Source organism: Plodia interpunctella, chromosome 8 (assembly GCF_027563975.2).
Source record: "Plodia interpunctella isolate USDA-ARS_2022_Savannah chromosome 8, ilPloInte3.2, whole genome shotgun sequence".
NCBI classification, from domain to species: domain Eukaryota; kingdom Metazoa; phylum Arthropoda; class Insecta; order Lepidoptera; family Pyralidae; genus Plodia; species Plodia interpunctella.
Window position 1 is genome coordinate 4,791,424 of NC_071301.1, and position 15,553 is coordinate 4,806,976.

Genomic DNA, 15,553 nt, shown 5'->3' on the forward strand with positions numbered 1-15,553 from the left:
TCTTTCGCGTGGCCGAACAACGTTACCTATACATAAAGAAGACGCTAATCAGACTTAAAAAGTATACTTTCTATAGTTTAGCTGTACTAATATGACTCTTCTTCAGGTGTTCCAGATCTTCGATTTTTATACCACAACAGAAAATGCTCATCAGACTGAACCACTTTTATTAGAGCGCCATTTCTATGTTTCCTTTGTTTAGCTGTACCATTATAGGTCTACATCAGGTGTTCCAGATCTTCGATTTTTATACCTCTACAGAAAATGCTCATCAGACTGAATAATTTTTGTTAAGTCGTCATTTCTATATTCCCTATAGTTTAGCTGTACCATCGTAGGTCTACATCAGGTGTTCCAGATCTTCGATTTTTATATCTCAACAGAAAATGCTCATCAGACTTAACAATTTTTGTTAAATCGTCATTTCTATATTCCCTATAGTTTAGCTGTACCATCATAGGTCTACATTAGGTGTTGATTTTTATATTGTGATCTTCGATTTTTATATCTCGACAGAAAATGTTCATCAAACTGAAAAATTTTTGTTAAGTCGTCATTTCCATAATCCCTATAGTTTAGCTGTACTATCATAGGTCTACATTAGGTGTTCCAGATCTTCGATTTTTATATCTCAACAGAAAATGCTCATCAGACTGAACAAATTTTATGAGAGCGTCATTTATATGTTTCCTATAGTTTAGTAGCTGTACCATCATGGGTCTACATCAGGTGTTTCAGATCTTCGATTTTTATATCTCAATAGAAAATGCTCATCAGATTGAAAACTTTGGTTAAGGCGTCATTTCAATATTTCCTATAGTTTAGCTGTACCATCATTGTTCTCCATCAGGTGTTCCAGTTTTTAAAATAATTTATACCCTATATGTTGCCCAGGCTATATACCAAAAGTTTCATTCAAATCCGTCCAGTAGTTCCGAAGATTAGCGTGTACAGACACATTTTTTCAAATTCCTACTATTTTGCTGTGATGTGACTGTGTCGCCTAATTTTATTTTTATGTAAATTTATTCAATGTACTTACAGGATTTTTTTTTCGACTGTTTTATTATATATATTGATGAATTGTGTACAAACGAAAATATGATGTTTTGAAAAATCGTCTCGGAAGACAAGTAAGTAAACACAGGTGCTGTGTGATATCTACATACAGATTTTCCATGCCACCAGATATTTTGTATCTAATATTATATAATATCAACGTATAGTATTATACATATAATAATATAGGTTGAGTGGGAACGAAAAAGATATACTATTGTTCTTCTTTTGCTGTAAACAACAACGAGGCCGATCTTTTATTGAAAGCTCGTGGCGCGTGTCCGTTAGAATATACGGTCACCGTGGCGCGGACTTGTTTATTGAAAATGGAAAATATTCTCAACCTTGAAATTTTCAACCTCAATGACAATCTCAATCCTAAAAAAAAGCGAAAGTGGGTGAATTTCACGAGCATTATGAAAGCCGCCCCAGGCTATCTGTGTTTATTAAATTGTACCATACACAGTAATCAATTTAATTATCCTATTTTATAATTAAGTAAAGTACTGGTACAATGTTAATTTTGTAAATGTTTAATTTAAATAAAAAGATTATTCAAAAAAATATGCGACACAAATGAAACGCTACACGCCGCGTTCAGTCGTAAAATTCACCCAAGTAAGTTTACTTGCTGGTTTGTTACCTCTTCACATTTTATCTACTCAACCAATCGTCTTGTTTCGCAAAAACATATAGGGCAAAGACAGGCTACTGTTCCCTTGGAAAATTCACGCGAACGACTCCGCGGGCAGCTAGTTTGCCATAAAAGTAAAAAAGTTTCTGGTACCTAACTACATTTTTTGAGTCACAGGAAGTGACAGCAAAATTTCACGAACTGTCACGTCCATGAAATACGCTGTTTATGTTCCCTTTTGCGATAAATTATTGCACTTCATGTAAGAAAAGCATATCAATAAAGAAATTCCAATAGGACATGTGCGTTTGAGGTGGAAAAGTCCAGCCATGGTGTTGCACCATGTCCTTATCGAGAATCTTCAAAGTGCCGATAAAGTTGTTTAAAAAAGAAGTCATCACCTTTCTTATTATTCGGAGACATGATTTAGGAGGTAAGTAGTTGTAAGCAGTGGATATTCGAGGTGAATTTATGCAGGGAGTCTGGTTATAATACAGGCAAGCATTAGGCCTCAATTGTACTTACTCGTATTTTACTTTGTGGAAAATTTTAAATATACTTAAATAAATAAATCATTATCATCAAATTGTAATTGTACCTACAATAAAAGAATGAACGGTCATCGATTCACGATGTCAATGCAAAATCTGCAAAGTTTAAAGGTTTGATCAAGCAATCTCTTCCGATCGGCCGGTTCGAAAGGTTGATCAAATTAAACGGTCGATGTTAGACACCTCAGTCAAGTCGCAGAAGACAGGGCAAGGGCAAGGTGGTGACATAGTGAAAAACTCATTCTGCGTGATCATGATCTCGCAGAATGAGTTTTTCAGGACCACAAGGATAATAAAGAGAAAGAAATGACTAAATAGTTACACTGACCTCCGTATATACAACTTGTATATATGGAGGTCAGTGACTAAGTACGTACTTAGGAATTATTGTAATTTTTTAAAATTGTTTTCTTTTTTAAGAAGTAGAGGACATACTGCGTTACGTGGCAGTGAGGCAGAGTGCGTCCATAGCAGCGCTCCGTCAAAAGATATGGCATTTGTTGGACCTTCCCGACTATTGCGAGGAGATCATAGTGCTGAAGTCTGGAGACCAGGAGTTGCCGCTGACAGAGCTGAGGGTAGGCAACGACCCACAACACCCCTTCGTGTTGGAAGTATGGCTGCCGGAAACGCAGTGTAAGTTAACGTTTTTTTAAAGTTGTTTTTCTTTTCGTTCTTCATTCAAAATCTACCCGAAAAGGTACTAAAAGGGCGAACTAAATGCTGACAGCATTAAGTAAGTCCGCCCACACCGGGTACACATGTGGCCTGTGATGAGGTTGTGTTTGGCAAAAGCCACTTAGTCTTATAAAAATAATTCTTTGAGAAAAAGCTTCGAAAAAAAAACCCATGATATGCGATACTCTAAGTCGATTGAGGCCTATCGATCGGTAACACTAGCCTACTTAAATGCTAACACACGATATTTTAACCTTGCTATAGTAACATTCTTGTTCGGAAAATAAGGTATTCCAAATCCTACACAACTTAAATTTCAGCCACGGCATCCTTTCATAAGAATATGTTAACGATGGGTGAAACAATTACTGACGACGGAAAAGCTAAAGACAACAAAGAGCGAAACACATCATTCAAAATAAATGGTAAATATCTATTGCCGTTACCTACTGTAATGCTTCAAGATTTTTTTAAACTCTAATAGTTATTGTTAAACTATTTAAGATTGAAACTAGGTGTTGTTTAAAATGTGTGATGGTGGCGCGAGTACCCACTCGCGCCAATGTCTTTTGTGAAAAGTTTTCTATCGGATACGACTGCTACAATTTCCTAAAAAGGAAACGATGGCCACCAAAATCTTTGACGTAAATTGTTACTAAATTAATACTACATAAAGGGGAACTATAACACTAACAAAATCCTTTATTTAGATTTCGCTATAAATTAAATCGATAAAAATATAATGGTGGGGCTAATGAGCCGCGACCGCATATAGAATGCATTAGGTACCTAGTATCTTCATAGCCGTAAGTTTATTATTATACATTACGAAGTTACCAATGCGTAGCGCAACATAGCATCCTTACAGCACGCACGCATTTCATGCACATTACGCCAAAATAATATATAAACATAATTAGCTAGATACTTCACTGGCTACAAAATAAAATGCATATGTATTTAAATTAGACTAGTTGGAAAGTAGCCAACTGCGACGCTACTTGCATTGCTATAGCTTGTAGTATTATGTTAGACCACGGCGATAAATTGTTATCATGGAGCGTAATGTAAAGTTATCAGAATCATGCGTTTCAGCAAATCCGACAAAATCCATCGAAAAGCTCAGTTTGAGATATCCAAATGAGAAGAGACCAAATAATTTTCAATACTCGGATTTCAAGAAACCAGAGCTGGGTTCCAAGATCTCAAGCACTTCAGTTTTCAAGCTATACAGGAAGAAAAGCCGAGACAGCTTCACAAACATCCTTCTGAAGATTCAAAGCGATTTGTCCACACTGAGCACCAAGTTGTCCAACTTGGAAAACAGAATGCCACCTTCGTAACATGTAATAATTTGACAAATAAAATATATTGTTCCAAAAATAAATTGTATTTCAAAATATAACTTAAGTATAAAATATATATATTTACATAACGATATTAATTAGGTTACAATTTGTGACGATCTGATTCTTATCTACATTTACAGAAATTACATTACATAATACAATATAAATAATATTATACCAAATGAGGTATGTTTTTGCTTTATTTGACTAGGATTTAAAATAAATTATTTCATAATTTACGCTAAAATCGAAAAAACATGGGGCGGGATAATGACTATGAATGTACAGAACTGAACGCTCTTTTTTATGTCTTGGTTTTGCTAAATTATTACTCATAATTTTAGTTTCCCTTCAATTATGCGCAAACATTACAAAACATTCAGGATAACTTTTATATCTGGGAATTTTTTACATTAACCAAAAGTTACTGTAGGTATGCACTTAATTGAGAATAAATTAGACTAAATTAAATGGTAAGCCAAGATTTTATAACACAATTATTGTTTGAAAATGTACACAATTATTCAAATTGAAATAGAAAAACCTTTAATCAGCATGTATTTAAGTGAAGCTGCTAGCACAGAACATTGCCTTTCATACTAAATCCATAGTCAAATAATATACACTAAAAGGTTTATGAAACCACAGCACAAATCATGCTTTATTGTTCTCGATCCTCCTATATTTCTAACCATTATAATATACCCAGTATACATGTATATAGACATCTGAAATGAATAAATAAAGACTTTGGTACACAAGATTCGATTAAGGCCATTTTTGCTATGTTATAATAATTTTCTATTATAAACAGCATTTTCTCCAAGTTTCTATTAGTCTTAAATAAATACTAAATAAATATAGTGCTAATAACGACCACCCGTATTTTGCCGTCACCAAAGGTTGTAAAGCTCGTGAAGTATGCTGAAATGAAAAAAACATGTTTTATCAAAAACACGTGAGTATATGTTGGATAGATTTCGCAAATGTACCCAGCTAGTCATAAACTAGTATACTTATTTATGACGCCATTTCACTTTCTCATATTCAAACAAGATGCTACGGGGCCGAAAAGAAAGTATGAGCAAATATTTGCATGTACTGTACAATGTATACAGAGTCAAACTATTTTGCATTAACCATTTTACTAATCTCTGACCGTGAATGACCTCGTCTATCGTTCATTCTAAAGTAAAAAACTAAGTAGCGGTGGTCCAATGGTTAAGACCTTCCTCCTGAAATCGAAAGGTCCCAGGTTCGAATCCTACTCGTGCCACATGAGTTTGTATACCAATCGTACTCATATATAGTACTCGAGTTTTCATTGACCAGCACTTGCTTCCGGCGAAGGTAAACATCGTGAGCAAACCTGCACACTGGTTAACAATTAGCTCACTAATGTGTATGCGATTACTTGCCACAAGATGTCGGTAAGTAATCATAAAAATCTTGACAGATGTCTTTTGGAGACTTGAATAAAATCTCACTTTTAAAAAATAAAAAAAACTCAAACCTACAGAATGAGTTTTGCTGTTTATTAGTGGATACGTGGTTTTCATCAATGTCTGTTATCTGGTGGCACGGTAGTGGAAAGACAAGCCAAGCGAAGCGCAAGGGCACTACCTACCTTTTCTAGAAACGTCTATATTACTACGAATCTTAATACCAGCAGTAAATAGGCCCCGGGATGCAGCTAATAATCCATAACTCCATACTAGTATTATAAATGCTTGACCAGACTCAGAACATGTGCAATAGCTTCTCCCCACAATCAATGGTTCATCTCTTCGCCTGTCCCGAGTGTCCAAATACCTGTACTCGGGCAGTCGATGAAGCCATCAAAGTGGCTCGGTTCTGGCAAGAATATATTTAGGTAGCACCCAATATTAGAGCGTTGATATTTATGCGGGTTTTTGTGTGGATGGATGGGGTGTGGTATGATATAGGACATAGGCTACTTTTTGCCAAACGACGATAGGTAACTAGTTTATTATAATACTGAATACTCACCCTGCTATCATAATTATAAACAGTATGCAGACAATACTTCGTCATTACAATAGATCCACACATTCGCTTGTCTGTTCCCAAGGCATACTCTATACTCCTTATCAAATCATTTGTCTTGAAGACTAATAACGCTTGACGATCGACGTGTTCTAGGCATTGCGTGACTTGATGGATAAAACTGGGTAGATGATCTTGGAATATTCTTTTCTGGAAAGAAAAATATAAGTGTTAATGAATAATTCATAATAATGAGAATAAACAGGTAAAACCATGTACCTTTTATTGATGACGTCATATACATATATGCAAATGTAAATTTTTCACTTATGTATTGTAGTAGATTGTAGAGGTAATCTTCATGCTTCAACTTTTTTAATTTAAGTCCCACTGCTGGGCAAAAGCCTTTACTAAATACTTCAATGCATTCTTTGATCTTTTCGTGCAATTTCTTGACAACTGCCATTAAATCATCTGACGATCTTGTTCTAGGCCTTATTCTTTTCTGGTATCAGTCGTTTACTACAGCTAGGTATAATGTTATAGAATATTTAATCTACCTCTCGTGCTGACGGGTTAGTCCTGTCAATTCCTTGCATGATCGCTTCCCACGTGCGTCCTGTTACTATACATGCGAAGAGACCGTACAGCTCCTTTCGTATTCCCATGGCTTCCGAATGAATCCTCATTTGTTCTGTGTTGCGAGACAGAATACCCAACCATAGTTTTGAGTAATGGTACTTAAAATCATCAGTTAGTTGCTGGAATTAGAACATTCAGAAAATTAATATGTACCATGTAAGTCCACTTCTTCTGATATATTACATTGAAAAATCAATGTAAAATATAGTAATGTACAAATATTTAAGTTTGTAAAGTGTATCAGGATTTTATTTACTTATCTAAATAGGGGGCTTACCATCATCTCTTAACGCGATCCACTTTACGACCTAAAGTGAACTGCATCGCAAATTCATACCATGGACTTAATTTTTTGTATGAATGAGATTCATTTTAGGTTCCTAAATTGAATTGAGTTGCATTGGAATCATTCTGTAAAAGTTGATGGTAGGCCTGCAGTTTCTATAACCATAAAGTTAGTTATTTTTATAGATAAAAAACTTTCTCACTGAAAGGGTAAATAATAGTAAAAATAAGTACATATTGCAAATCCAGGCAAAATTCAACAAATTTATGTCAAATTAATATGTCATGGTGAACAGTGGTAAACATATATTTTCAGACCATGGAACTTTTTATCGTCATAAATTATTTGAATTTTCAATAAAATACAATTTCTGCCAAACTTACAGCATACAAACCATGATCCAACAAACAAAGGGTGACTTCTTTGTCTCCAGGCTCTTTTATCACCATGATGTTACCAGGATGTGGGTCACTGTGCACAAACCCAGTCACAAATATCATATTGGAGTATAGGTCTCCAATCTTTTCACAAAGATCAAATTGGTTTATCTTATGCTCCTGAAATATTTTATTGATAGCAAATGTGAACAGAAAGCCATGTTCAACATATCAATTATTTAAAATATATTAACCTATTTTATATGACTGGATCTAAGAAAATACGTCAAAAATGTACTTCAGTCTAGATAAAAATATTTTGTTTTCCAATACATACTGAATTTAATTCAATATTTTACAGCTATACAAAATGAACCAAATAAGTCTGAACTTAAAATTAACTTACTTTTATGTAATTTATATCATTAACCATTCCTCCATTTATATACTCCATAACAAGAACTCTACTTGTGCTAAATTCTTTATATATTTTTGGTATTTTCAACCACTTGTAATGTTTGAATAATTTTGCTACTTTGTCTGCATTTTCTCCTTCTAGCAAAAAATCCAGTTCTTTTACTATATTTTTTTTAGTTTCATCTATTAGCCATTGCATTTTGAACTCGGGAAATATTTTCATCATAGTTTTTAACACAAATTCAATCCATTTTAAATCCATGTCAAAATTGTTCTTGACAAAAGAGTGTTGTACTTTCACAGCTACAACAGTACCATCTTTAAGTTTAGCCTTATGAACTTGGGCTAAAGACGCTGTGCCAAGTGGCTCAGGTTCAAAATCATCAAACAATTCATCTGGCTAAAATAAATTTATAAAAATGATAATTAAAATTAAAACAAATTGACAAAAATTCCATGTAAAATAACATTATAATTATGTATTTCTAAGTTAATTTTTGACCTTTGCCCAATTATAAAGTATAAGATATTAGGTAGGTACTGTACCCAGTACCTACCTAATAACTTATTATCCATACTACCTAATTTCTGTCTATTTGTCTGTTCAGTTAACCCCTGGACCAAGTGTGATGAAATTTGGTATGTATGAAGTTAAAGACCCCTTTCAAACTTTATTACCCTATCCACTTTTTCAAAAAAATCTACCCCCAATAGACTGTAATGCCTGTTCCACTTTTGCAGAGATTTTCACAGGTGAAGATGAGTTAATTAGTTGGCTTGCACAACTTTTGCTGTAGGTAGGTAGTTAAATCCTTCTGATACCTATTAGGAACTATACTTGCTCAAATAAAAGTACATTAATGTATAACTTATAGTATAACTTAAAGCAATACATGTGATTCAATGTTGGCTTGATTAGAGAAAGAAAAGCAGTTAACAGGACCCAATGAAATAAAGTATATTGACTACCTATGTTCCTAATCAAGGATGAAATTGTAAGAATCCTCATGTTTTTCAAGCATTATCCCACTTCATTATCACTATAATATATATTACAAATGTAATAAAATAGGTAAGTCTAATCTTACCTGTTTGTGGTATTCTTCTTCTATAACCTTATATAATTCCTCTACTGAATTTTTTGGTGCATTTTTGTGTAAAATTTGCATGGTCTGAACATACTCATTTGGAACTAAATATTCTAATGCACCTACATGTTGACCAAGCTTTATATAAATTCCTCTATTTGCTATGCAAAGATCAAGAAGTTTTTCAGCACTGAACTGGTGTGCTAGACTTCTTATTTCTTGGTACTCCTCGGAATTTGTGTCCCACTCTTTGCTATACAGCATTGTCTTGTAAATTCTGCCGATTTCCAGAGCAGTTTTAGCCGTCCTTATGATCCTCACGACCGTGATGGCTGCAATATCATCTTCTTGCGCCTTTAGCAAACCTACCGTACCGCCAATACCCACACTTCCATATAAACCGTATTTCATTAAACGGCCGATATTACGAGAAAACATTTTACTATTTCTACTTAAACATAATTTCACAAATAAAGACGGTTTACAACTTTCTCCCCAAAAGTAATCAATTTCGACTGCGTTTGTGCTCTGCTACTTTTCAAAGTAGGTAGGTGACAGGACATACAAGACAAGAAGACACTGAAGACTGAATATACTTACTTATCTACATTTACACTTACCTACCTATTTATTCACTGATTGAATGACGAATATACAGGACAAGAAATTAGCATGTGATGTGTGACATTGACACATAACATAGAATGGAATAAGGTCATTGGCTTAGAGGTTGCTGAGAGAATAGCATGGATTTAATAAGTACTTCGTAGTACCTACTATAGGGAGTATTACTGCTCATTTATCCCGCCAGAGTTGAGAGTACAGCACTGTATGTTGGGTACTCAAAAGCTTTGCTACCTTTTGCTATGTCAATTAAAACATTTATTTTAGAGTAAATTATTAATCCTTTCATTATGTAAGCATTCGTTTGTTAAAATATCACCTCACGCTGTAAAATTTTCGAGCCAGTAAAGATCTTCAGTCAAAATCAAGTTTATATCAGTTTATGACCACCGGTGACCAAATAATGCAGAACATACCTAACCTAAAATAGTGTTATTATTTTCAGGATAATCAACTAAATCCTTCCATTTTTCTTTTAAACTTGCACCACGATTGCGTAGAAGGTATTTTTGGTCGTAAATCTGCAATAATATTGAAAATTAGCGCATTTTACCTCCATTGGCAACGTTTGTGTACCTTAGTTGTACCAGTAGCGCCATCTGCGCAGAGCTTTGCTTAATATTCCCTATATTACGCAAAAAAATATTAATTAAGAAAAAAATTATTCCCTATTCTGATTCCCAATTTAGAAACCGGAATGTGCGGCCGCGCTTTTATTATTACAAATGGTAACACCTATTTTGTCCACCATTTTCCTTTTCGTTGAATGTTCCGTTTCCGTTGACAGTTCTTTTAGGTAAAATCTTCTGAAAATGAAGGCGAAAGGAGAGGTGAGTTTCCAATAAATAAAGAGAATTGTGAAAGAAAATACAATAATACGGCAATTTTTACAGTGCGGTAACCATATACAGTGATTTGTGTATTAATTGTTGTGAATAATATAGTAAATGCAAGGTATGCTTTAGTACACGTTGTCGCTCCTATTGTGACAACTAGCATTTTTGTAAATTTGTACGAATAATACTGTTTTTTAAGTCTTAACATAAGAGCAGTTTTTAAATAGATGTACTGGTGATGTATATTTTCAATAAGTTATCGTTTTATATAATAACAATAGAATGACAAATACGGTCGGTTTTTAGGTTATGTCGTGTTGTGATAGTGAAGTGTCTCCTTGTACAATGCTCTACATCTACCTACATGGTTTTCTACTTAATGGCTGATATTGTGTCATTATTGATTTCAGTTGAAAGAATTCGAGGTCATTGGCCGCAAGCTCCCCTCGGGGACCGAGCCAAAGCCTCCACTATACAAAATGAGGATCTTCTCTCCAGACCCTATTGTCGCAAAATCCCGTTTCTGGTATTTCTTGCGACAACTGAAGAAGTTCAAGAAAACTACCGGTGAAATTGTTTCTATCAAGGTTTGTCTAGTTATTTGATATGATGAAATATTGTTTCCTTATCGATTTTTCATTTCTTTATGACATACCATAGTTTAATTCTGTGAAATTAAGAGATTTGTGGATAATAGTATCAAATATGTAATTCATCAAAACACATACACTATGTCAGGAAGTAAGAAAGCCCTCAAAGTTAGGATAGACAAGTGGAAATATATTCCAACCCAATTATCTGATCCGCCACCAGCTCAGAAGCCGTCAACAATTATTTATTTAGAATAAAAGGAATAGGAGTTTAATAGGATAAATAGGGTAGGTACTGACTAATATTATAAATGTGAAAGTATGTTACCTCTACTCTACATGATACTTTGCATATACTTATATAGTTTGATGAAGTATTGATCTACATACTACAAACAAAGAGTACTTTTCTTCCTGGAATAATGTTAAACCACTAATGGGCAAACACTACTTTAATATAAACAGAGATTCATAACATTGTTTTCAGTTAATAATTTTATCTAATCAGAATATTTACATAAACTTTTTGTTCGTAATAAACAAGTAATACTTCAATTAATTTCCAGGAAATCCCAGAAAAGAGCCCCATCAAGATCAAGAACTTTGGTATATGGCTGCGATATGAATCACGGTCAGGTGTCCACAATATGTACCGTGAATACCGCGACCTCAGTGTAGGCGGCGCCGTCACTCAGTGCTACCGGGACATGGGCGCTCGCCACAGAGCACGCGCACACTCCATTCAGGTATAGAATTCACTAGTTGTGTGCCACACTCAATCACATGTGATGTGCATGTGAAAGTTTGTGAAGTTGGAAGAATGTGTGGATATGATTTTAATATAATTTAGTATATAAATTCTAATATTCCCAGCCAGCTTTTAAAATATTTATATGCTGACGAAAATAGTCAAATTTGTTTTTGTTGGTTCTAGAAGGATGTGACCAAGCAAAAAAAAATACTAGTTTTTTGACCAGAATATGTTTTAAATCCCCTTTTTTTTTTGTTTGCCCAGGGGAATGCTTGTCACGCACTGAGCGTGGGACTCCTGGGCCGCTAGTCGGCCCAGCCTAAATCCCCTATGTCAACTTAACAACAAGGTGGATCTGCTATTTATAGATCAGCATTACCGCGGCACTTTTATCGTAGAGTCCGTGATAATACTTTGTAACATGCCAGCATTTAAATTGATTTATTCTGCACAGATAATCAAAGTGGAGGTGATCAAGGCGTCGGCGTGCCGGCGACCCCAGGTGAAGCAGTTCCACAACAGCCACATCCGGTTCCCGCTGCCCAAGCGCGTGCACCACCACAAACGCCTCAACACCTTCGCGTATAAGAGGCCAAGCACATACTTCCTGTAATTTTATGCGGTTAACAATAAAATCCATGTAACGTGGACATTTCGTTTTTTTTTTTAACATAATAAATTGCTCTTGCCGTCATATGCAGAGTGGCGCAATCCCACACATTTTTTCCAATTCCAAAATAAAAATACTGAATGATATGCTTATATGATATGCCTTTTGCACCGTTGAATAATAGCATCATGTACAAAGAAACCTATATGGAATGCGCCGTTCTTGCTAAAAATTATTTATCTGGACTAGACTGTATTCAATGGGATTATACAGACGAAAAAACATTCCATCTCATCGTCGATTATACCATGATATGTCGGCCTCAAATTAACACTTACAAATCTTCACTATTATATAGGATAGAAGAAGAATATTGTATTATATTTTTGAAATATTAATAGGGCCTGGGGCACGACAGTGCAATATTTATCTATTTTCTCTTTCAAAAAGAAATATTGGACAGGTATTTTTTATTTCACGCGTAATCTCCACAGGCGAAACGTTCGTGCGTATTATTTACCCGGTAGTTTATTGCCTATTCCTAGGGCAAAGGATAAGTATAATCCACCAATAAAACTGAATGAATTTAACAAAGAATGTGTCTTGCGATACCTATGCGAGAGGTACATATTGAGATTTAAAAAAAAAAAGAGTGGTATGTGGGTACTTAAGATTTAATTTTCACTTCAGTCAACATCCTCTTTAATGAGTATGTATTTTCAAGATGATAACATTTTATTCTAATATATTAAAATATGGTATTATCTTAAAAGTAAATTATGCTAATCTAGATAATTTGTGAATATTCTTGCAAAAAAAGAGAATGAAGGAAATTAATTATTGCGCAAACCTTCAGTCAATCGCGTTGCATGCGGTTACAAACAAGAAATTGGACGACGCATTAGTCCTAGCGTGAATGAATTTGCACATTTTCATAGCATAGCATCCTGTTTATACATGTGCGACGTGAAAATTTATCAAACTTTACCTATAGGTGTAGCACTACCGTTATCGAGAGCTATAGTTTTTTTTTTTAGTCTGTTATGTCTGCTCACACTGTTTGCACAGCAATTAGCCGGCATTGTTTTTGCAAATAAAATATCTTGTCTTTTAATTTATGAAAAATAATTCCTAAATATGCTGCTTTGAAGGTACAGAAATCCAAATAAATATTTTTTGTCTGTCTGCCTGTTACAACTGCATATATTTGTGGCGGGATTTTCAACCATCTATATCTTACATATTACAGGATTATATGCGAAAGTAATAAAAAATACTAAATTAATGAAAACTATGAATAAAATAATTTCATCGTAAAAATATAAATGCTTCTTTTCCGTCGGCTTGAACTCAAATCTTAAACACAAAAATATATATTGCAATAACTGTGTTTAGGTGGTACATAATCTCTTATGTACCACCTATATAGTTTGTTTGTCCAGGCATGCTATTAAAACTAGTCTGAACAGTGAATGACAAAAACATCGATTACAAGCAAATAAAACAGGACTAATTTTTATTTTTTTTTATGTTCAATATTCTTTATGCGACACCTGCTCGGGATATTTAATTTTTTTTATTTTTCGCGTAGGCAGGTGTCGTATAAAGCACTATGTACGTACTCGAAAGTGAGTACGATTCACATTTAACCCTCGTCAGAATCTGTTACTTCCTTTTCTCGATGTATGGCGAACGAATGAGGGCGAACTGTGGGTTTACATTTCTCAGTATCGAGACTATTCGCAGTGAGACGCAGCTAATCAATTACATAGGTATGGTTATCGTCGCGTCACAATGGCGCACTGTGATTGGTGCTGCGTCTCACTTCGAATCGATTCGATGGTGAGATGTAAAAATAGCAAAGTCGCACTACGCACACACACATTCATCATCAAAAAAATTCCAACGAGTTCCATGTCAGATTTTCAGTCCAGTCTTACGAGGTTGTTGGTGTTTTATAGGCCTATATAATGACGGTCTTTTTAATTATACATTTTTAGAAAAATACAATGGAAATCATAAATAACTGAATAACTAAACCTAATAATAAGAAATGTGCTTAGTATAAAATAGCTAGCATAATATTAAAAAAAAAAAGTAAATTCGATTTCAAGTCTATCAGCTGGTATAGACGGACTGTAGGGCCCGTTGTTGTCAGTTTAAAGACTGAGTACTCTGAGCGCCAGTTTGGCGGCGGCGCGTTTGGCTTGGAACTTGTTTCCCCCGAACCCGTACACAGTGAGCTGGCGGCCTTCTTTGCTGATCGTCACCGGAATCATCACGCGGGGCACCGCCGTGTCTGCTACTTTCGCCGTCCTGGAGATTGATTATGTCAATTGAATTAAATAATGATTGAAAATGTATTCAAGTGACCAAGGCTCATAATATGATAGCTTTAATAGAATCTTATATAAACAAAAATAAATTTAAGTTTAAGACACTCCGATTCCGACGGTGTGGGCATCTTCTCTTCCACTAGAAAGAGCTGACTGGTTTCCAAACGGCTGAACACACATTTTTTAAACATAGCTAAGAAAACTCTCGATTAAATACTATTTTAAAAAAACAAGATCAAAATCGCTCCAGCTGTTCTGCCCCAAATAGATACGCACGGTCTGCAGCATACCGCTGCAGTCCAGGTATATAGCGCCTACTAGCCATTCGAATGTCAACTCATACTCACTGGAACACGGGACAAGCGTGAATCCTCTCGTACAACGTCTTGACCGGCTGCTGCGGGATGCGGCGCGAGAACATCTCGATCTCGTGCCACATGACGCGGTACACCACCGCCCACACCGTCTGCAGCTGCCCGCCGCAGTCCAGGTAGATGGCGCCCACTAGCGACTCGAATATGTCGCTGAGGACCTGCGAACATCAATATATTATTACTAGCTGCGCCCCGGGCCTTTGTTCCCTTGGGAATATCGGGATAAATTGGATGGATGTTATTGCCGGTTTTATGTCAAGTGTAAAATGTCGCTTTACTACGTGTATGTGTATAGATAATACGCATATGGATTTGAATTATTCTTTTTATAAGACAAATTACCG

At 35.1% G+C, this 15,553-nt stretch overlaps 4 protein-coding genes across 5 annotated transcripts in view; 2 read left to right on the forward strand and 2 right to left on the reverse strand.

Annotated features, from left to right (window-relative positions):
• Window positions 1-1,858: 1,858 nt before the first annotated feature.
• LOC128671964 (uncharacterized) lies at window positions 1,859-4,309 on the forward strand. 2 transcript variants are annotated; one of them, XM_053748821.1, is made up of 4 exons: window positions 1,859-2,126; window positions 2,668-2,880; window positions 3,243-3,347; window positions 4,018-4,309. In XM_053748821.1, exons 1-4 carry the CDS (start codon window positions 2,036-2,038, stop codon window positions 4,263-4,265), a joined length of 657 nt encoding a protein of 218 aa, XP_053604796.1. In that variant the 5' UTR covers window positions 1,859-2,035; the 3' UTR covers window positions 4,266-4,309. The 2 variants fall into 2 exon arrangements, with proteins under 2 accessions (XP_053604796.1, XP_053604795.1); XM_053748820.1 differs by having other exon boundaries at window positions 1,861-2,126; window positions 2,665-2,880.
• A 595-nt stretch (window positions 4,310-4,904) lies between these two features.
• Adck1 (aarF domain containing kinase 1) lies at window positions 4,905-9,716 on the reverse strand. Its single transcript, XM_053748819.1, has 6 exons — window positions 9,089-9,716; window positions 7,990-8,400; window positions 7,590-7,763; window positions 6,839-7,039; window positions 6,282-6,488; window positions 4,905-5,195 (listed from the first exon to the last, which is right to left on the reverse strand). The coding sequence occupies exons 1-6, from the start codon at window positions 9,524-9,526 to the stop codon at window positions 5,076-5,078; spliced, it is 1,551 nt and encodes a 516-aa protein (XP_053604794.1). The 5' UTR covers window positions 9,527-9,716; the 3' UTR covers window positions 4,905-5,075.
• A 705-nt stretch (window positions 9,717-10,421) lies between these two features.
• Window positions 10,422-12,539, forward strand: RpL18A (Ribosomal protein L18A). The gene is made up of 4 exons (XM_053748332.2): window positions 10,422-10,542; window positions 10,959-11,135; window positions 11,705-11,884; window positions 12,344-12,539. The coding sequence occupies exons 1-4, from the start codon at window positions 10,525-10,527 to the stop codon at window positions 12,500-12,502; spliced, it is 534 nt and encodes a 177-aa protein (XP_053604307.1). The 5' UTR covers window positions 10,422-10,524; the 3' UTR covers window positions 12,503-12,539.
• Window positions 12,540-13,155: 616 nt separating this feature from the next.
• Dcr-2 (Dicer-2) overlaps window positions 13,156-15,553 on the reverse strand; it is a 35,667-nt gene continuing 33,269 nt past the window's right edge. The window contains exons 34-35 of the mRNA XM_053748330.1: window positions 15,183-15,367; window positions 13,156-14,815 (exon numbers count right to left, since the gene is read on the reverse strand). Of these exons, the coding sequence (XP_053604305.1) occupies window positions 14,659-14,815; window positions 15,183-15,367 (342 nt within the window). The 3' untranslated portion in view covers window positions 13,156-14,658. The remainder of the gene's footprint in view (window positions 14,816-15,182; window positions 15,368-15,553) is intronic.